The sequence below is a fragment of the Ostrinia nubilalis genome, chromosome 18, assembly GCF_963855985.1.
Source record: "Ostrinia nubilalis chromosome 18, ilOstNubi1.1, whole genome shotgun sequence".
Classification (NCBI taxonomy): Eukaryota; Metazoa; Arthropoda; class Insecta; order Lepidoptera; family Crambidae; genus Ostrinia; species Ostrinia nubilalis.
The window spans coordinates 8,701,660-8,724,362 of record NC_087105.1 but is presented as its reverse complement, the minus strand read 5'-3'; the positions used below and the strand labels follow the sequence as shown (position 1 = coordinate 8,724,362).

General features: G+C 34.3%; 2 protein-coding genes across 3 annotated transcripts; one reads left to right on the top strand and one right to left on the bottom strand.

Moving 5' to 3' along the window:
* The first annotated feature begins 900 nt into the window (after window positions 1-900).
* Window positions 901-16,406, top strand: LOC135080696 (senecionine N-oxygenase-like). Its single transcript, XM_063975412.1, has 8 exons — window positions 901-1,087; window positions 9,455-9,654; window positions 11,316-11,454; window positions 13,021-13,192; window positions 13,533-13,805; window positions 13,951-14,111; window positions 14,342-14,485; window positions 14,999-16,406. The coding sequence occupies exons 1-8, from the start codon at window positions 1,007-1,009 to the stop codon at window positions 15,200-15,202; spliced, it is 1,374 nt and encodes a 457-aa protein (XP_063831482.1). The 5' UTR covers window positions 901-1,006; the 3' UTR covers window positions 15,203-16,406.
* Window positions 16,400-21,238, bottom strand: LOC135080695 (senecionine N-oxygenase-like). 2 transcript variants are annotated; one of them, XM_063975410.1, is made up of 8 exons: window positions 21,110-21,238; window positions 18,812-19,011; window positions 18,547-18,685; window positions 18,290-18,461; window positions 17,917-18,192; window positions 17,640-17,803; window positions 17,425-17,568; window positions 16,400-16,954 (listed from the first exon to the last, which is right to left on the bottom strand). In XM_063975410.1, exons 1-8 carry the CDS (start codon window positions 21,182-21,184, stop codon window positions 16,739-16,741), a joined length of 1,386 nt encoding a protein of 461 aa, XP_063831480.1. In that variant the 5' UTR covers window positions 21,185-21,238; the 3' UTR covers window positions 16,400-16,738. The 2 variants fall into 2 exon arrangements, with proteins under 2 accessions (XP_063831480.1, XP_063831481.1); XM_063975411.1 differs by lacking the exon at window positions 21,110-21,238 and adding an exon at window positions 19,541-19,632.
* Between the last annotated feature and the right edge of the window lie 1,465 nt (window positions 21,239-22,703).

Below are 22,703 nucleotides of genomic sequence, written 5' to 3'. Positions count from 1 at the left end.
TTCTATTTTATTTAATCTCACTCTAATTAGTCCTACCTACGAATGATATAATTAGATCTCATTTAGACATTCACTTGCCACCTACTTACGAGTAGGTATATTCATCACTTCAGCATTAGGTACATTAATTGTTATTTATTTAAAATTTTAAATAATTTAATCGTCTTTCTTCGTTCCACCTACTACTTATTTCATCACATCAGCAATAATGTAGGATTCTAATGATGAAGGATTTTTTCAAATCAGTCCTATAGTTTCGGTTCGGAGCCTATTCAATATCATCATCATCATCATCATTTCAGCCAAATGACGTCCACTGCTGGACAAAGGCCGCCCCCAAGGTTTTTCATAATGAACGGTCCTGCGCTGCCCGCATCCAGGCTCTTCCCGCGACCTTTACCAGATCGTCGGTCCACCTAGTAGGAGGCCTGCCCAATATAAACAATGAAATCATATTCCTCTTCATACTATTAGTGTAGTAGATTGTAAGTAAGTAAGACGTTTTATCGGCTTAAGTATTTACCAGTCAATAAGTATAAACTAGAAAACATGATACAAACTATGACCAATTCAAGATTTAGTCAATATCGCAGGTAAGTATTTTAACGAAGGCGGAAAATGCGTCGTGTGCAAAAATTACACTACATATTATAATTATTTCACACTAATTGAATTATGAATAAGAACAAAAAAATAATGCAAAAACTTCGGATACCGGCTACGAAACTGCCACAATGCCTCGCATGTACTTACCATATAGTTTTTATTCGCAGCTATAATTAAAGGACATGTTTTTTGCCATCGATTCTTAAGAACTGCCTGAGATGCGAGTATGTGAGTCAGTGAGCCTTGACGGTCAAGGTTGTTTGGCAGGTCCCTACCAGCCCTGTCTCACACCAGTATCTACCACTCATTCGCGAGTCGGCCCGCCGCGGTGCAAGCGTGCACATCATTAAACACCGAAGTTAATAACCAATTTTAATTCATTACATCGTTATTTTTAACTATGGCCAATAACCTGTGGTCGTGTGCTGTTCTATTGTGTTTCCTCACCTTGACACTGGAAGTCAAAGATGGATTTGGCATGGTTGGTATTTCCATTCATTTCTTGTTTTTATTTGGATTAATAAAGATACCTGACTCAAAATCATTCTTATACCTGAATGGAAGTAAACATTTTTATTTTTTTGTTTTTATTTGTATCGTTTGATACCTACATGTATCAAACTGACTTGATAGGTACAAATAAAAACAAAATGCCATATTTTGTTTGAATGTAACGTTCATTCGGTAGTTATTTTTTAAGAAAGATAGGGGTTGAAGAACAACGATTTGGAGTCAGATTATTAATTTACATTTCATTTTTAAACTAAAAAACAAATGATTATCAATTTTATTTCATTAACAAAGACCTCCTACTATTATTACCATACCTAGGTACTTACGAGTTAAATATTAGAATACTAAATTACATAATAACCTCAGGTTTAATCTGACATGCTTCCTACTATGTGATTACTGTCAAATTACCGTAATTATCTTAGCCAAAATTACATTTCATACTTAGTTACAATGATAACATGTTAGTATTAATTTGAAAAAATAGCAGTTTCCTATAAAGTTATTGGATTTGTGAAGAGATTACTATGTTAGTTAATTTATACGCCTATTTCTGTGGTCTGTAAACTCCTTACAAGTTGAGAGTTAGAATAAGAAATCAAATGTTTTATGATAGTATTTTTCTTCGAAATAACTTAAAACCGCGTAATAATTTACGAAGATCTCTAAACAATTGATCGTTTATGTGTCCCGTAGGTAGTTCATTAATGCTTTAAAGTTATTACATGTCATCTGTACTGGTTGATAGAAGAAAAATGCCTAGATCACGGAAAAAGACAATGACAATTAAGCTTTTTGTGATCATTGTTGGGCACTTCTTCGAAATCGCATTCTTCGGCTGATTCATATGGACAAATTTCAAATTCAATTTTATGTTTGTCACATAGACTCATATGAAAATAGGTACACCCAATAACATATATTTGGATAAGGGACTCGTTTTTGTAAAGTAGTTTTCAAGATATCGACGTTCAAATATTTTGTGCCCATATGAATCAGAATTTGTTACATATTAATCAAAAATAGAAATAAAATTTATGATATTCATGTACAATTGGCTCTAAATTAAGAAAATAATCATATTATAACAAAAACAATGATCTGTTGTTATGAAAAAATGCAACGATTCCACATTAATTCGTGAAAAATCATTTTTTTGAAACTTTAGTATACATCCATAATATTTTGTCATTATCATAATCATTTCAACTGAACATAAGCCTCTCCCAATGATTTCCATAATGACCGGTTGGTAGCGGCCTGCATCCTGCGCCTTCCAGTGGGAGGACGTTCTACACTGAGCTTTCCGGCACGTAGCTTCCACTCCAGAAACGTGGTATCCCATCGGCCATCAGTTCTGTATACTATGTGTCCTGCCCATTATCACTTCAGCTTGCTAAAACATCGGACTATGCCACCATGCGACTTTAGATCGTTTACGGATCTCCTCATTTCAGATTCGATTGCATAAAAAAACAAGCATAGTCCACTCCATAGTACACTATGCAACTTTGTGGTTCGTAAGCCTACAGTGAGAGGCCGCTTTTCAGTACAATTTGTCATCACTGATAAACACACACTGGATGTAGACTTTCATCTTATGGCACTAAGGTATTTTAGATGACTCTACCGAGCTGTATCACTTATCCAAGCTATTGTTGTTAAGACGTCCACCTACAAGGTGAAGAAGGTGAGATGAGCTTATAGAGGTTGTGGCAATGGCAATCAGTTAATCTCGAAATTATTGGAGGCCTATGCTCAGCAGTATATTATTATGTGCTATGGACGCCATAAGTGTAGCTGAAATAATAATAAAAATAAATAAATCGTTGGGCAATTTCATACACCGCCATTTAGCTACAAAATAAGCAACAAATATGCTTGTGTTATGGTTGCTAGCTTAACGGATATACTACTTATTTACTGTTAAAACACAAATGATAATGTTTTTTTTTATTCCTATCAAGACCGCAATCGTCTTAAGTGATATGCAGTCTGGGATGTCATTATTAGTTAAAAAACCCTTTTTGGGTGCTTGAAAGACCAAAAAATAATTTATTTTGTGATTCATATAGGGCCCTGACCATATGAATCACGCACAGATAAATCAGTTTTTTGCCTAAAATCGAGAAAAACTCGTCATACATACAGACTACAGTGTTGTCATTTTTCTACATGAATCTATAACCCAAGAGCTTCACAAGAAAGACAGATTAGATTTTTAATGCAATAATGTAATTTTATAAAGTAGGCATTGTAATCAGCATGTCACCTGAACCAAGCACAGATGAATCAAGTATTTGCCTTCGTCACACCGGGTTCTAAGCCAACCAGCTCCACGTCTGCCTTCTAGATCATCCGTTGCAAGATGGGCTTGCCTCCACGCCAGAAACCAGACTCTCATCATTAAAACCTGACCAGTTATGGTCAAGAACAGCTCACGCCATATGAATCAGTATTTTATGCCGGACACTGCTTATTTATTTTTTTGCGAACAAACTAACTTAATTAAAATTATGACACATTTTTTTTGTAGAAGGACAACTCATTAGCTTTCGAAATAATTTTAATTTATATTGATATATCAAAAGGAAAATGCTACATCAACCATTTTGTTCCGGAAAATGGCTAACGGACACACCATATGAATCAGAGAATCACACTTCAAATATTTTTATTTTGTATAAAGACAGCAATTATGTAAAAAATGAAATTTGCGCCAGATAGGGCTATAGCTAAGCTATACGAAAAAAAATATTGCATGCCATTTTGTTAGTTGGTTACAGAACTATACCCAAAGACATCGAAAATTTTGCCTCCGAAGAAATACCCTTGTGATTGTTTCCAAGTGAAATTTTCTCCAATTAAAATGCGTTAATTTTATTACGTTAAAAAATGAAATTCTTCATTTTTCTTAAAAAGCGATTAAAAACCTTATTAGTTTATCTATATTGCAAAAAGATTCTTTAAAATTTTTGAGCCAACTAAAAAAGACATTCAAACGATATTGTAAATAACGAATTACGGTCATTGGGACAAACATTTAGACAATAAAACGCGGACTTTACCTATGTATGCTAATGAGGTACAGGAGCTAGAAATTGTGTGACCGGTAAAGTAACTTAACTTTATCTTATTGATTCATATTATCTGAATAACAGCATAGGTATAAGTGAAGGATACATTAAAGTTACCTAATTAGCATCTAAGTGAAGGATATATTACCTTATTTACCTACATAAGTATTAAATAACTGCATAATTTGAAAATTGTTTCTGAACGAGATTTAAGTGTATGGTAATGTAGAGATACTAAATCCGGTAATCTTGACCCCTTATAGTATTCTAGCACCACTTACCTTTTAGTTGTTTATAAGATTTAGTTCAGTACAGGTATGAATACTGAGTTACACCTCAGAACGATTAATGTGTACTCGTAGTAATTTTTCGTACGATAAAAATTTTAAAATGAACATAGTGTGGGCTGTGTAGATTTACTCAATTTCGAGTTCCGTCCCGAGTCTGAGAAATAGTCGATCATAATCGGTTATAGTGTGATCTTATTGGCTTGTTATAATTTTCACGTTTTACCGATTATTGTCCATCGCAATGTAACAATAGGCAAGTGAAAGAGAAAACTTCAAACAGGCTGAAGTACACACCGGAACCATTTCTATACTTTACGCCCCGTAATCCGGGCAGACATCGCGTTCAATTTCGATAGATTATTGTGCGCGCGCGCGGAAAGCGAGCTAAGCTAGTTAGGGCTGCCTCTAAATAGGTAGGTACAACAACTATCAAAAGATTAAAAAGCTAGAAGCATAAATAGCTCGTGGAAAAGCTTAAATTGGGAGTGGAAAATCTGATATTTTCCTGGAATGTCTCTTTCTTTCGTTTGAGGAAACTATCCAGCATTATCTAATTCACTTCAGTCACGTCAAGCATCTAACTATAATGGGCTTGGCATAGCGTGATCGAACGAGGTTAGAAACCGAATTTATCGAATTTTACTTTTTTTGGATCAACTGAAAATTGCATCCAGAAACATGAAATTACCTACACACATGCTAAATTTTAAATAAAAAACTTGAAAAAGTCGAATTGCCTAAGGCGGGAATTGAAACATGCTTTCGCAAACTTCTCACCAACTCTACAAATGGGTTATCTTCAGTTTTCTTACCAAGTTATGTTTGAAATTGGAAAAAAAACCCTGGTATTGATCAGCATGGCATTGGCAGCCCTATACGCGGTTGAAATGGTAGAAACGGGAAGTCGCTTGCGCAGTTTCGCAACCAGTAAGGCGTAATGTCTCTCCATATTCGCGGAGGTTTCGGCGCGTGTCCATTCATATGAGATACGACACGATGACTCGTGTTTACTTGCTATTTTAAAACTGCCTAGACGGACCATAGACATAAAAGTGCGAGGTGAATGGTGTCACCAAAGTCTAATAGTAATAAAGCTGCTCTACCTGATTTGCCTCGACTGTCCGCTCGTTCCTGAATGTGCCTATGTGATATTATTAAATGCTATGGAACTAGCTACGTGCACTATACAAACTCCATATAAACAAAACATTTTGTACTCTCATCATTACGAAATAGACCGAAGAGGAAGAGAAGAGAAAAGTAGGAAGAGAAACTCTAATTTTAAGAAACAATGCATGATTTGCATCTCAAAAACATACTTAAAATAAGAACAGCAAATAAGTTTAAAAAAATTACCATAAATGACTATTATACTTATTTAGCTGACAACGGAGTAAGTAATTAAACCCATTAACGTAGCTAGAAAGTATTTAGCAACAAGAACACTACATTACCATAACAAAACAGTTGATGTAACGCAGTGTGTGTGCAAGGGCATATCAGTGAGGGGATGTCATTAGTTTTTACCTTCCTGTAATTACATATGTAATTATTACATTCAGCAGTGGACACCTACATTGCAGTGTGTCATGGACAAAAACAAATTGATGGCTGCAATCGCGAATTAATATTGTTCATGGGAAAACTGTCCATCCGATGGACCGGTGGACCTTGACTCCGTTTGGGATGCCATTTTTGTAATAATTACATAATGTGTACTTAATATGAATTGGTAATGTAATCTATAAAAACGAGATGAAAACAAAAAGATGGGTACACTTTATTTATAAGTTCATTCAATTTGTAAAAAAATAAATGAGCTTGACCATCAGATTGACTTACTCATAGGTCTCATACTAAATAAGTTTCACTTAGCTCAAAATGATTCAAAGATATTTTTGAATATTTTTGTCACTGGGTTTTCCTATTACAGAATACGTCATTCAATTAGAGTTTTTGTAGATCGTAGTGTAGATTAATTTAATAGTAACTTATCTAATGTCTGTTAGCACGTATTTATATTTAATCGTTTTGAAACCCACAGGTTTTTCAGACTCACTAGTATCAGGTTCGATTCCAGCAGGGTCAGATTAAATAACCATCTTGTCTAATAGCTCTCGTTTTGCGGTGACATTCAGTTCGTCTCCGAAAAATAAAACAATGTAATGTACTTACTTTTTATCGTAACACAAGGAAGCATCAAGTTGTTCTTTTATCTCCACGTTAATTGATTGTGTAACATGTATGTACCTATCTATGTATTTAAAAAATCTTACATAAATGCATAAAAATATAACGTACAAACTTTCGAAACATTCACGTAGGTAGGTATAAGAATTGTTTAACTGAGTCGGTTATGCAGGTATGGAATTTTTAATGCGGGCTTAGAATTTTAAACAACAATTATTATCAGAGCTATTTGTTAAGTGCCACATTATGATTTTAAAATGTATATTTGACCTCAATTTTATTTCCATTGATGTTGACTCTGTTGGCGGTGTGATTTCTGAGAAAAATAATATTGAATTTAGTATTTGTGCAATAATTTAGAACTACATCATAAATGAATAATGTAGAGATTATTTAAACACAAATATTGTAAAGTATTTTTGGCGTGGATTGTACATTTCATTATTTATTTTAAGACAAGGCCGCTTTTGCATGACGATGATGCACATACATACATGCAACCACATGCAACTGATACTTGATTTGTTTACCAATCATTGACCAAAAACAAACAAAACAACGTGAGGTAAAAATCGAGACCTTGTCTTTACTCCATTGCGAATTTGCGATACTCTCCGAAATGCCACGAAATTAGTACCTACAGGGTCTGATTCTGATTAAGAAATAAATGCACACTGGAATGTAAAATACTCGTAATTTTACATTTTAACTCCTTGTGTATTCTTAGGCTTATGAACTGGGTTCAATGTTCATTTGTTTCCGTAACTGAGAATTTGAAATGGATCTAATTAATCAAATAGCACTCAGTTAACAAGAATACTCAATCCACTTGCTATGCAAATGATGCAAATTGAACCACCTCGCGAATTGCGGGTTACAAGGCTAAACCGCTCTCCTAGTCCAATCTAACAAGTTATAATAACTACTATGTACTACATAGTTTGTGTATGTTCTTCCTACTTGTGGAATCTATTTTGTACATTATTAAAACAAAATTGATAAAAATTGTTCAAAATTACATACCTACATAGGTAATGCTCCTCACTTTAAGCCTTCAATATGCTCACGGCCAGTTAGTTATCTTTAAAATATGAACCTAAAGTGATAGGACTGGCGACAACTTGGAGGGTGAAAACAGACCATTTTGCAGAGAAAATCTCCAGAATTTTCCTTTAGAAAAGTCATGATTTTCCGGATTTTTTCTTAAAATGGGTAATGTTACAAACCACATATTGTGCCATAGATTTCGTTGATTCCATCAGCTAATCAGTCTACAGGCGTTTCTTAGCGATGTTGTACCTAACAAAATTATTTTTTAATCCTGTGTCATTTAACCAGTGGGATTTTTAGGCTATAACAAGTTTCTACTCCGCTTACATCTTGTTAATCGTTTTAGCCATTCGTCATTCATAGTTATAATCAAATAGTAATTAAGGAGGATACTTTTCCAATATTCTATGATGTCATTTTAAAGTATCATTGATGTTAGACGGGAAATAAACAAATGTTTTTCCTCGGAATGAAAAATGCATTAATGACGAGATACGTAATTTCCTCAATTAAGTACGAAATAAATCTTATGTCATTTTGAAGTAAGAAAAAGTTTTAGATAAAGACTTAATTAATTACTAATTAGAAATTGAAAGAAAGCTATTCTATTTACTACTTCTGTCTTGTAGTTTTCCCACAATCAATGCATCATTAATTTCGTTAAACTTACACGTTTGATTCTTATGACACCATGTTGATTAATCTACGTATTTTAAAAATCTTTGCCAAGTATTGAATAATCTCTATTATAAAATTATTAGGGGTTTTAGAAACCGCGAAACCAAATTATTTTTATTTTTTTAAATATTTTTTTAAATGTTTTTTTCCTATTTAGTTTTCAAACAACTTTCTAATTACAGTGTAGGATATTGGAAACAATGGTGTTTTATGAACCTATGAAAATAGCGAGATAAGGGAGTTAAAAAAAATCTATTACTGGTGCGTTTACTTTAGTTATCTTTTCAGAACTTAAAATACTTTAATTGGCTACGATGATGATGACGATAACTTAAACATTCGATCGTCTTTTTCTTTGACGCCGTTGTTGACGTTGTGGTACAAACTGGTTTCATATTATTTCCAGGTATATGTAACTAATGTTAAAAGTACCTAGGAACTAAGCGTGGGTCGCCTAAGTTTGGCATTGACTTGACTATTACCAAATAAGAGTGGGCTTCCAACATCATAGGTTACGTAAAGAGAAAATGGGGCCGAAAGGTTGAAGCGACGATGCTGCATACCAAGTTAAATTACGTGTATGGCGTTTGTATCAGCTAAATCCATGTCATCCAACTTCTAGACCTTAATACTTGTTACAACACCATGTATGTTCCCACTGCTGAAACTCTTGTGTAGCCTATATCTAAAGCTTTATTAACTGCTTATAAAAACCTCGTCAGATTACACCGATAAGTAAAGAAATTGGACCCGCAACGAAATTTATCAGAAGAAAATAGGAGGATTTTTAATTAAAATATTTTTTTTTAATTTATTTTCGATGTGTACTTGATTAATTTGTTGTCGCAACTTGAAACCAAAACATACATTTTGAACATTTGCAGTTGCGTCAGTTATACCTAGTTGCTTCGCCTTAAATAAATAGGTAAAGGCGATGAACTGAAAACTGCCTAAAGATTTTCACATGACCCATGCAAAAAAAAAACAAATAGCAATAAAAGTAACCTTCTTTTGTTTTTGTGCCAGTAACAAATTGTTATTTATTTCCAGGTCAAACCCGTATCCAGGGCATGCATCGTCGGAGCTGGCTACTCGGGGCTGGCCACGGCCCGGTACATGAAGGATCAAGGCCTCAACTTCACGGTATTCGAGGCCACTAAATACGTGGGAGGCACCTGGAGATTTGACCCCCATGTCGGCACTGACGAGGATGGTTTGCCTCTATTCACCAGCCAGTATAAAAATTTGAGGTGGGTAAAGTACATGGACGACAGCACATCAAGCTTACACTGACATCTTAGAATCGTAGAAGCGAGATTTTCAGTATGGCCACAGAATAAAATACTGTTTTCTTATGCTTCAACCACACCAACGCGTGGAGATCATCATAGGGAAATGACATGAGCTTTTGACCGCGCCGGCGATGGCGATCTGCACGCGTTGGTGTGGTTGAAGCTTTAGTTCAATTTTCCATAGGTAGTACAGGGTGGCCCAGAAAGAAATTTACTTTTGAAAATTCAAGGAAAAAAAATCTGTGTAATTTTGTAGAACTTTATTCATTACAATTGAAAGAAAATGAAATGAAATTTGTTTTTATGAGCAGTGTATACTCTAATAATCCAAAAACTCTGCAGCATTCATCCATCCTGAATCCATTTCGAGGTAACTCTAACGAAAGTTTTTCCAAAATGTTTATGCATGTTGACCGAATGTTGTAAATGTCGAGGGAATCACATGTACGATCAAATTTAAAAAAGAAAGTAAATTTAAAAATAAATTGCATGAAATTTCCTTTAAATTGCAATAATTAAAGTTCTACAAAAATGTACAGTTTTCGTTTCCTTAAATTTTCAAAAGTGAATTTTCTTCTGGGCCACCCTGTATAATATGCGCTGCACGTCAACGATTTGGTTGATTGTGCAATGTTGTTGATGCTCTCGGTGATTCCATAGTGGTTTTTATTTTCCTACTTCCTTTAACGAATGTTTATTTATTTAAGACACAAAGACTAGTCTTATTAAGACACTTTTATACTTTGATGCATAAAAAAAGATGTACAGGACACATAACTTGGAAATCTACCTAACTTCTAGTGTGTCAACTTTACATGACATGTAAACTTTGCAATTCAGCGGGACAGTCCATCCCAAAAAAAAAACAAACTTTGCAAAAGTGACTTTGGAGATAACTGATTAACTATAAATATCTCCCAGTTAAGTGTGTGTAAGTATCATAACAGACATGGGAGTTAGATAACCAAACTTTCCGAACGTCAATCGAGGAAACTGGTTTATTATCGTTATGAAATTACCAGAACACCTATATTCCAACCAGTTATTTTCTAGTTCATCTTAAGCGACATTTCCGAGTAGGTATTGACGTGTTGATATGATAAGCAGTTTTAAGAATAAGTTTATTTATATCTTTGTTACTATGAGCCGGAAGTATAGTAAGTCCAATTTAAACAAGGTTTAAAAAACCAAAAATACCATACACATTTATTAGCATTGTTAAATGCTTAATTTTTGTTGGCGCTCGGTATTTTTTATCTAGATGTTGCACAGAACTATTGTTACGGTTAAAAACCGTGTTTTTAAAAGCTTTTAAATGAGCCTTGAGTAGTGTGGGCAGGCCTCCTACTAGGTGGACTGACGATCTGGTAGCGTGTAGAACCAGGATGCGGGCAGCTGTGGACGTCATTTGGCTGAAACGAACGAAATGAGCCATTGACCAGCAGTAGACGTCGTTTGGTTGAAATGAACGAATGAAAAGCTTTTGGCTTGAACTTTGCTGAGAACCACTATAACAATGTAACGTTTAGGAATAGAATCCACGACTACCGTGACCGTGACACGACTACCGTGAAGTTTAATGAATTCCAAACTGTATGAAGACTAACTATTCTTTCCAGGATCAACACGCCACGGCTGACTATGGAGTACACAGGATTTCCCTTCCCCGAGGACACCCAGTCCTACCCCACGGGAGAATGCTTCTATAAGTATCTGAAGCTCTTCACCAAGGAGTTTGATCTCTACCCATATATTCAGGTAAGAATTGAAATCTTATTTTCCTTTTAATTTTTTTTATTAACTGGCATACCTAGTAAGCATGAGTTGTGATAGCATCTGTTGTTTATGAAAGCTTTTTCCCGCTGCGTGGATTTCGCTGTTTCAAAGAAAGCCTCTACTACATACTTACTTAAATACTTATCTTACTCATACAATCGCGCGTTGGGAAACAGAAAACTTGTAGTTAATATTATGTTTATTTATGTCTAAATTTTACTAAATAAACTAAAGCTTACACCAATATTACTACTAGGTAATTTTAGAATAGCCAAAAGTGATCTATGCCAAAAATGTCTACTATTATGCCTAGGCTTTTCAAGCATGTTATTCTTTTAATAGAAGGTAGGTAAAGTTATAATTTGTAAGTAAGTACCTAACTATTACATACATGTTTATTCTATTCAAAAGATAAATCTAATAAAGCTTCCGTTCACACTCGGAAAGGATATTACTTGAACGTGCTAAGAACACAAATAAATCTAATTCACTATCGGTACCTATTTATTCATCGGTTTTATTTTATTATAGTAGTTTGATTTACGATTGGAGGATTCTATGGCACAGTGGTTAACTTTATGACTATCAACAAAAACTTTGCGACCATGACTAAGCAAGTTTTGTTAAATTATATTGGTGTTCTCTGATATTTTATCAATTATACAAATAAATACAAATATGAGATAAAAATCAATCGACATTACATACGAGTAAGTAATAATATCTTATAGGGGTAACTTAACGGGACTAACAAAAATACTTATATGTATTAGGCTGAGTTGCACCATCTTACTTAAACTTTGACAAACGTCAAAAATCTGTCAAACTCCATACAAAAAGCACCGGTTAATGTTATTGTTACGATCAAAATAAGGCCTTAACAATAAAGTCCAGTGTTAAAAATTGTCTGTCGTGAGCAAAAGCCAATTGGCTATAAGACAAGCATATTATATCACGAATAGCAAATTATTTTAATAGATACGTAAGTCTTGTCAGTATTAACAAAGCAGTAAATTGGTAATTGCAACAATGCATCATTGAACCATGAGAAACCAGTTCTATTACCGGTAGTGCCATAAATATCGGTTCAGTTCTATGTATTAAGCATTGGATGCTGAACCGGTAGACATTTTTGCATAATTGTATGTACAGTTCGCGTGTCAATGAACAGCCATTGCAGATTTTCTAACTGGATAAATGAATGCATGATTTATTAATGGCTATAAAGGCACTAGAGACCCAGTTACATAGAGCTACACAGTTTATAGTCCAAAATGTAAGATTTCCACAAAATGGAGTTAGTCCTTAAAATCAAAAATACATTATCGCTTAATATTGAAATTATGCTGGACAGGAACTTAAACTATTTCGGGAGGTATTAAAATACATTAGTAGGTACTTATTACACCAGACAATGGCGTTACATAATAGGCTCTATTCTAAGTAATGGCATACAACTGACTGCATTATTTACATGGATGACATGCTAATAACATCATTTTCTGGATATTGTGACGAGGTTGAGTATTTATTTAACCTGGTTCTTAGTTCAGGAGCCTGGTGACCTCGATAAAGTGGGCCGACGGTCAGTGGAACGTCACATACACGAAGGTTGATACAAAGACCAACCACACGGAACAGTGCGACTTCGTAACCGTGGCCAATGGGGAGTTCAGCTCTCCAGTATGGCCCAAGTTCGATGGACAACAGGACTTTAAAGGTAAGCTCACGAGCGAATACCATGTTGCAGTTTTTTTTAAGCATTGATATTAAAAAAAGTTAGATATTAAAAGAGAAGGATAATTACTTTGTGCATTTCTGTGAATCTTTTGCATCAATAATTCTAACTAATTTCCGTTATATTTACTCGACCGCATGTCTGATTCACCGATAATGGTTCAAAAATGAGATTTTTATCGATTCCCAAAAAGATTCGTCACATTAGTGATAGATATTAATTAAAATCTCATTAAGGTAAAGCCGAGAATTCATCACCATACAAGAATTTCCTGCTATAAAATACGACTTTTCTTAAAACAATTTTGGTTTTATCTTTCCAGGAAATATGATACACAGCCACGATTACAAAGACCCGGAAGACTACAGGAATCGTCGAGTGTTATTAGTGGGTGCTGGTCCTTCAGGTCTGGACCTGGCGATGCACTTGTCCAACGTCACTTCCAAACTGGTCCACAGTCACCACCTCAAGTACAACCAGCCCTACTTCTCTGAAACGTACGTGAAGAAGCCAGACATCAGGATGTTCACGTCCAATGGAGTCGTGTTCCAAGATAACAGTTTCGAAGAAGTTGATGACGTTATCTTTTGTACAGGTGAGTTTTAACGGTAACCTAAAAGCCTTCAGCTGTCTTTTAAGGCGTTAGTCGCTTTTGGTAGAGTCATTGCAGATGCACATTTTGGCATAAAGGTCAATAGATTGAAACTTGGAAGAAAAAATCTATTTTTATTATTTTTCAGGGTATGACTTCACGCATCCATTCTTGGACAAGAGTGTGGGGATCACAGCAACAGGCAAGTTCGTGCTGCCCCTCTACCAGCACACAATCAACATTCGCCACCCCACCCTGGCGTTTGTGGGGGTATCTAAGAAAATCCTCAATAGCGTGTTAGAGGCGCAGGTATAACCCATTTTCTCTCATTACCTACCTTAAATGCCTAAAAAGTATCAGTTAATGTTAATGATCGAATTTGCAAACCTTTTATTTATTGCAATAACGTAGGAAGAAAGAAGCATTTATAAAACTTTTTTTCGGACTCTTAAGAAAAACCCCACTCTCTGTGGAGTTTTACATTCTTTTTAAGAAAAGGAATAGATTTATACGGCTTTGATTTTTTTCTTTGTTTCCAGGCTGAATACGTAGCAGCATTAGCAGCGGGTAATTTCGAGCTGCCACCGCAGGAGTCAATGCTCAAGATCTGGCTCACACACGTGCTCACGCAAAAGGCACGAGGCATGCGACTGGTGGACGTCAACGTCGTTGACAATGATGCGGTAAGACCAAAGAATTAAGCCTAGGTTTTATAGTGGAAAAGTTTTTCTGCTGAGGAAAGCTCGAGGAAAGAAAAGAAGGAATTCGGGCGTAAAAAGTCTGAGAAGTCCTCTCCAAGCTAGAAACTAGAGCGATTTTCGATTCGTGTGTTCTTTGACCACAAATTGTATAAACCAAAGATTTTCTGGACAGCCCCTTCTGGCATAAAAAGTCTGAAAAGTCTTCTCCAAGCTAAAAACTAGCAGTGAATTTAACTTCGTGTCTTGTTCCTCATAGAAATTTGCATTTGCATAGATCTTTGTTTTTTGACTCCTCTAGCGGTACTAGCGTCCGCCTGCGACTTCGTATGCGTGAACGTTTTACGAAGTTTCGTAAAATCCGTTCTTAGTGTATTTCTACACTCTATAAGGAACTTACCTGCCAAATTTCAAGTTTATAGTTGTTATAGTTTCTGAGATTTCGTGAATAATTAGTGAGTGGTATTTAGCATCCTAACATTCTATTTACCATTCCAGGATGATTACTTCGCCAACATGACAGCCGAGGCTGGCATCCGCCGGCGTCCTCCGGTACTGAGTGACATTAGGCAGTTCAACGCCAGGTACCGCCTGGAGGACTTGCTGAACTACCGCGACTTCGACTATCAGATCGTGGACGACCACAACTACAAGCGGTGGTATAACCCGAGGAGGGGAAATCCTTGCCCTTTTGAGGACTAAATAAACTTGATATTTGAGGAACAGTCAAGTGAGATTGTTTATATAGGGTGTCCCAGAAATTGGGGACAACCTTCCTGTCACACATATTCAAAATTTTTTAAATTACTTAAATAGTAGGTACTACCACAGAATAATAATAAGTACTACGTACAGAAATTTTACTTCGCGAAGGTATTTAAAAAAATGTATGCTCAATATCATTAACAATATGGTGTAATTTAGCCTGTCTCAAGAGTCAAGCACCATTTTGTTGACGAACGTCAGTGATCGGCACTGCGCCGAAGCTATAGGGCTGACTTCGGTAAAATGATGTGACGTGAGGTGCCAAACTGCCGAAAATGGCGGAGGAAATACATGATTTAGCATGAATTATCATGAATAATATTAACTACTTATTTACCTCTCAGTGTCTTGAGGCAATTTAAAAAAGTACATTCTGTGTTTTTATTATTATTTAGGCAGTTAAATACTGCACAGTATTTAGTACACCATTTTCTTTATTTTCTTCCATCATACACAAGAATACGCGTGCGTGAGTCAATGTTCGCTCGTATGTGAGGCCTTGTTGAATAGTATCCTGTAGGTGGGCCATCGTGCGTGTTTTGTTTTCGATGTAAACTCGCGGAGATGAACAGGCCTGGTACTACCAATAAATCGTGGTGACCAAATTTTGTTCTATGACTTTAAAAAAAATATGCATTGATGTATGTATTTGATTGTTGTTTATGATTCTAGTTAAATAATGACTGTTTCTGTACTACAGTGTGTGATAGTCTTTTTTCGTATTTGACAGCATAATTCGTTATGAAAATAAAATTGTTACTAAGTAGTAAATAGGCACCAAGCTTTACTTAATTCCGTCCTTATGTTCGAATAAAATTAATGAATTAGTATTTTGATTGAGTTGATGAGGATGACAAAGTTATTGATTGTTTACTAGACAAATTCGATATTATAACTATTCTATAATAGCCTTTTTTTATGTAACTGGCTGAAAAGTATATTTTACTTATTAATAATTTTGTAAATAGTTATCTATTGAATGCAATTCTATTATTTCTGCTCTCTACTTAACAACGTAATTAATATTTACTTATTCTATTTTATACACATTTATACCTAGAATAACTTAACTAAAGTTGTAACATAAAGTTTATAAGTGTTACCAATTAATTAAGAAATAAAACTAAGTACAAATACTAAATATTTGGTTTTATTACGTATCTAGTCCGATATTTTATAAAAATAAGTGCGTATCTAAATGCAAAGTTTACATAATGCAAAGTAAAAATAAATTAGAATTATTAAAACTAAGTAATTAATTCATATATTATTTTCATAAATGTCAAGTTTTTCATAAACTAAACACCGACATTCTCATTAATTGAAAGTTGTTTAGAGGAGAACGTTTAAAATATTGTGTTGTTCCTATAATTTAAAAATTTGTATGGCAAAAAAGTACCTAGTATGTAAAAAGTCTGTGGTTTGATCACATTATTTAAGTAAGTAAATTAAATACCTAGTAATTTATTTTATTTATGAAGTACTTGTGCAGTCTATATTTTTCGGACTATCTTCATGTTCAAGTAGTATTTTTTCATATGTATCCCTATCCAAAATTTTGTAAGCATAATTTCTGTACGTATACAGATTTTCTAGCATCGATTGCATATTCATTGTGCGGATTTTGTAAAATACCGGCGGAACTCTCTCTATTCCAGACTCCTCGGTTAGTGCAGCGTAGTATTCATCCTAGAAATAAATAACAAATGTTAAAAATGTACAAAATTAAACTTATGTACCATTATTTGTCTTAGCACAGTGAGATAATGCGATTTAGAAAATAATGTACCGTCGGAATTGGAATTGGAAACCGGAATCCCTGGGAATCGGTATTGGTAGGTTATATTTTGTGTAATTCCGTTAAATGTTAAAAAACACTCAATATTGTAATCTAGGGTTTATTTTGTCACATTAATTTTTAATTAAACAAAAATATTAGAAAAAAAATGATACCGACATTTTAATTTCCCGCCAAAAAGTCCACGGTTTCTTTCTATGAAGTGTGTTTACGAAGACAGTTCTATTCGGTTTTTAAAGTGGCGCTGTGCGGTCCGAATCGTACATACATTGTTTATCCTATTATTTGAAAAGTAAAATAAAAGTGAAATAATACAGATGTGACAAAAACACGTGTGTAACGTGCATTGTATCAAACTTACTTCTTTATAAGCTAGCAAATGTATGTGAGACAGTGGTCGGCCAGTTGACCGAATAACATCGTATTGCCTCTGCCAATCACGCATCATTACTTCTTGGGGTGGCAGTGTAAAGTCACCTTTGATAAGAGCTGTAGCATATCGAGCCTACAAAGTAAATAAAATATGATAAATAAAAAATAATTTGGCACTAACCAAAAAAAAAAAAAAGTATATACCTGAGCATCCAGTGCCACTACTAAGCAAGCCCGGACGACTAGACCCATGATAAGCATTGTAGGTTGATTAATATTAACTAAATATCTGTATAATGGAACAACACTATGTGCAGAAATGTTCAGTCCACTACTCTCATCCAAAAATGGATAGTGATATTCGTAACCTGTAAAAAATGCAAAGGTAAAATGCAATTATTTATAAGAAACTGAAAGTAATCAGCAAGATGTAAGTATTTAAATCTATCTTATTGCCATTTATACTATGTAATTAAATTACCTGTACAATAAATTACATCGTCAATGTCTTCATAGGTGCCATCGGTAAAAATGACTCCTGTGCCATTAAACTCCTTGATGTCTGGTTTCTTTATGTAGTTTTTGGGAAAAGGTGTTCGAAAGTCGATTTTTGAGTGATGGCTATGAACAAGGGTCTTGCTGACGTAAGCTACATCTAGACTAATATCCATCCCTGATGGTCCGGAACCGACAATCAAAACTCTCCGACAAGTATACGGATCAGGAACTCTGTAGTCATGACTATGTATAATTGTTCCTGAATATTATCAAATTTTAGAGTTAGTAGAACCAATCAATCATCAATATGTGACGAACTCTATTAGTCATTTATTTAACGAAGAAAGTGATTTTACCTTTAAAAAGATCTTCTCCTGGAAAAATAGGTCTATGTGGCTTACTATGATGCCCTGCTGCGACTACAACATATTCAAATTCTTCTTCAAATTCGTTTTCGGTTGGAATGTGTTTGTATTTTACCCTCCATATATCATCAATTTTCTTTACTGATGTTACATGATGTTGGAACTGCAAAAAAAAACCAAATATGTTTAAAATTGAAAAAAAAAGTTACTAATGCTGTATATTCAAAAACAAATAAATAAAATGTTACCTTTATATGCTTGTAGAGGTCAAAATGTTCAGCATATGATTTCAAGTAGTTATAATAATTCTCCCAAGGGGGATAAGAAGGAGTGTCCTTAGGCATTGGAAAATCGTGCAGTTCCATGATAACCTTTGGTAGATTTGTCCTGGAAAATAAGCAAAAATGTATAAATAGATCATTAAAAAACACACCTTTTTATTTACATTTCCCAAAATAAGTTGTCTATCGTTTCGCTTCAAACGAAAGAGAAAAAGAAAGAAACAATACTAACCTTAAATGTCTGTACATGCTTGTGTGTATCGGCTGTCCATATTCATCTTGCCCAACTCGTTCATCGTATCGCCACGTGCCACCAACATATTTTGTACTTTCTAGAGCCGTAAACTTTATATTTTCCTTTATTAAGTAGCGAACAGTCGATAATCCTCCAACGCCAGCTCCAATAACACACACTCGAGGAGAACTTGTTACCTTAAAAATGAATTGAAATCACACATTAAAATTTATAATAAGCAAAATTTCCATGGCAAGTTTATAAATAAAAAAGGAGGGGTCTATTTCGGATCGTATCCTTAGATGTTGAGTCAAATGTAAGATAAAAAAAATCAACATCAAGTTTAAATTATTTTTTTAATCAAATTTTAAATTACTTAAATAGTAGGTACTACCAATAAATCCTGAATAAAATAATTATTAAAACTATTATTATTATGTTCAAACTGAAGCAAGCTCCGTAAATGTTTCTATTTTTTTTGACAAAGTTTATTCATGGTCACTAGGATGTAACGATTGTAAACAAAGAGGTAGAGTCTGTAAATAGGAAAAATAAATCACACTCGTAGCCCATAGTATAGTAATTTGTAAGTAGTATACTTTCTTCTACCAGCTAATCACAAAAATATTTCAAGGTCATGAACTTGATCATTAAAACCGTATTTTTCCAATAATTCCGTTAAGGTTCGTCCAATAGGTTATGAATAATTATCTAGTATTATCTTACCATTTTATTGTTGTTGCTGATATTAAAATTGACGACTCACTACTTCTGTTGATTACGAAATACTGAGTAACAAAACACAGTAGATAAGTTTTTGTCTTAAAATTTTATCTACAGTAAAAACAAAACTGACAGTCGTCGTCCGGACATTTACGAGGATAGTAGTTTAATAAATAATGTAAGCGGTACGGAAAAAGCAACGGAAAGAGTTAATTTGTTACTTATCAGTCTGATATGATGTTCCACAGCTGTTTTTATACAATTATTAGGTATAGGTATTATAGACAAGCTTTTACCTATCTAGTAATTTTCCCATTGTTTAAGCCACTGCGTTTAACCAGTCGCACTTATACAGGGTGATTTTGTTATCAGTATCCAATTTTTTTTTAAAAAGCTCTATAGCAGGTGTGGCCAACCGGTCGATCGCGATTATTAGTCCAGTCTATCGTGGCAAGTCAAAAAATACTACATGATTGTGTACTAAACTATGCTGTTTCATTTATGATTTCAAGAAGTAAGTATGTAAGTGATAGATCACCCAGGGTTTCGTTAGTAAACAGTAGATCTTATAATCTTATGTCTAATCAAGTTGGCCACCCCTGCTCTATACAGGGTGTTAGGTAAATGGGTATATGAGCCGACACTAGCCCATGTTAACATGGGCATATAAATGGTATGGTGAAGTCAGAAATTTGATATCATCATTTTATTTTTTTAAATTTTCATACAAAATCAATGTTATAAAATCCGATTTGTATGAAAAATAAAATAATTAAAATGAAGATATCAATTTTCTGACTTCACCATACCATTTATATGACCGTGTTAACATGGGCTAGTGTCGGCTCATATACCCATTTACCTAACATCCTGTAGAACAATTTAAAAATACAACTTTATCTTCATTATTATTCTTAATCGCGGTATTGGATTTTTTTGAAACCGCTCGTAGCGGAAAAAATAATTAATATGAAAAAAACAAATTGTTTTCTTTACGTAAATCGATTAAGCTGATTCTGAGTCGCTCCTAAGGATACTGATATTTTGGCACTCGTCTACTTATTTTGTTTACTGTTTAGCTAATTTATTGATCCATAATTTTAGGGTCCTGTCACAAGTCCCGTGCCTTAAAAGGTATAAAAGAATCTTTATAGAATCACTCCGTAGACAACTCATTCCACTTTACATTAAATAGGCATATCTTGCCTACAACTTAAGAAATAGTTTTTGTATTTTAACATCCTACATGATTACAGAGCTTTTAACATACAACAGAATAAGCTAACAAAGAGAAGATAAGATATTAATAAAAGATAAATCAATAGAACTAGAAGTTCTCGAGTGGCGACCACGGGCCGAAAAACGTAGGTGTGGGCAGTCTAGGTGGACCGACGATCTGGTGAACACCGCGGGACGTGTCTGGATGCGGGCGGCAAAAATAAATTAAAATATTCTAAGCTCTTTTGTTTTAAAATAAATTTACATTTGTTGAAAACAGTTGCATACCCTCGAACAAAGCTGCAAATTCAGAGATGTAAAACTTTTTGTAAGAATGTTAAATCTAACACTTACCATTAAAATGAAGCTTAATTGAAACAACACACATAAAATTAACACATACTTCATTTTAAAACAGATTTTTAGCATTTATAATTAACTTCGATCACCACATGTCCGCGATTGATTACACAACAGAGCAGAATGGCTTTATCCTATGAGTTCAATATCGTTTATCAGTGGCAGATGTATTATGATGCGGTCAATGTTTTGACCCCCACACAGTTTTATTGACCCATACACAATTTTCGGCTCTGTTGCACCATCTTACTTTAACTTTGACAATCGTTAAAAATCTGTCAAACTCCATACAAAAAGCACCGCTTTTGTTATTGCCTACGGTTAAAATAAATTGGTGCAACTGAGCCTTAGATGCGAATCTATTTGAACCGTAATGTGCCAAACCAGCGATAAGATATCATTGAGAATACGTGACTAAGTAAGTATGTGGATATTGGAAAATAATAGAGATAATTAACTACAGCGATTAATTTCACCGGTCGAGAATCTTCTGTCAATAAGTCAATTTAAAATATGTTTTAATACCAACAATTGACAATCGTGATCGAAAGACCCACACAGTCACAGTACTTATAAATAAAATTGAATGCATTTTATCACACTTCGTTGTATATTTTTTTGTCAATGAGTGAAATTAAAAGCAATAAATAGTGTTGGGTAAATCAATTCTATCCCCTTTTTTCGTAAAAAAATAAAGCAATGCTTAACACCATCGTTTAGGATGTTAAAATTAAGTTTTATATAAAACTAGCGACCCGCCCCGGCTTTGCACGGTTGCTAAGTATAAACATTCCTCTTGAAACCGTTTATCTATTAAAAAACCGTTGAGTACCTTTACTTTAGAAGATCTAAGCATATCTACATAGGGACAGACAGCGGAAAGCGACTTTGTTTTACTTATTAGTGAAATTATTATTAACAATGTAACCTACTCTACAAACAAAACCTTAGTAACACAGGGTTTTACCTAATTTTATTAACAATGAGTCGAATAAAATAGATTTAAATAATAAACAATTTTTTTTCACTGGATTTCCCATACTTGTGAGTCTGATAACCTTTGGCGAGGCACAAAGAGGCAAAAATTAGATTCGCGAGGGCTGTTCACCGACAACTGTATTATGCTTTTAAATTGACCATGAAAAAGAATTTTAGTGGAGGTGGAGCCCAACGTGTAGCAAGTGCAGTACATGTAAAATAAACAGAACGAATAATTGTTACTATTTTTACATTCAGAAGAAGTAACAGTATTCATATTAACAGACATGATGAAATTCATCGTACCTATATAATTCCAAGTTAGTGCTTAATTCCACTGGTCCGTATTGCCATTGTTTGACTAAGATAATAAGAATTAATTAGTTCAGCGCTATTTTTATCTTATGCACGATAGTAAGTAGAACGTCTATAAACCTTATTATATTGTTATTAAGTCTGTTATTAATTCGTCACGATAATCCGGACCTTTTCAAGGCGAGAGTAAATAGGCACTTACAGTAGGCCTAAGATGCGCGCAGTGATAACTTTTATCGACGTCAAAATGTATGGGCAAAATCGATAAAATGACGTGATAACCGCTTATCGCGGC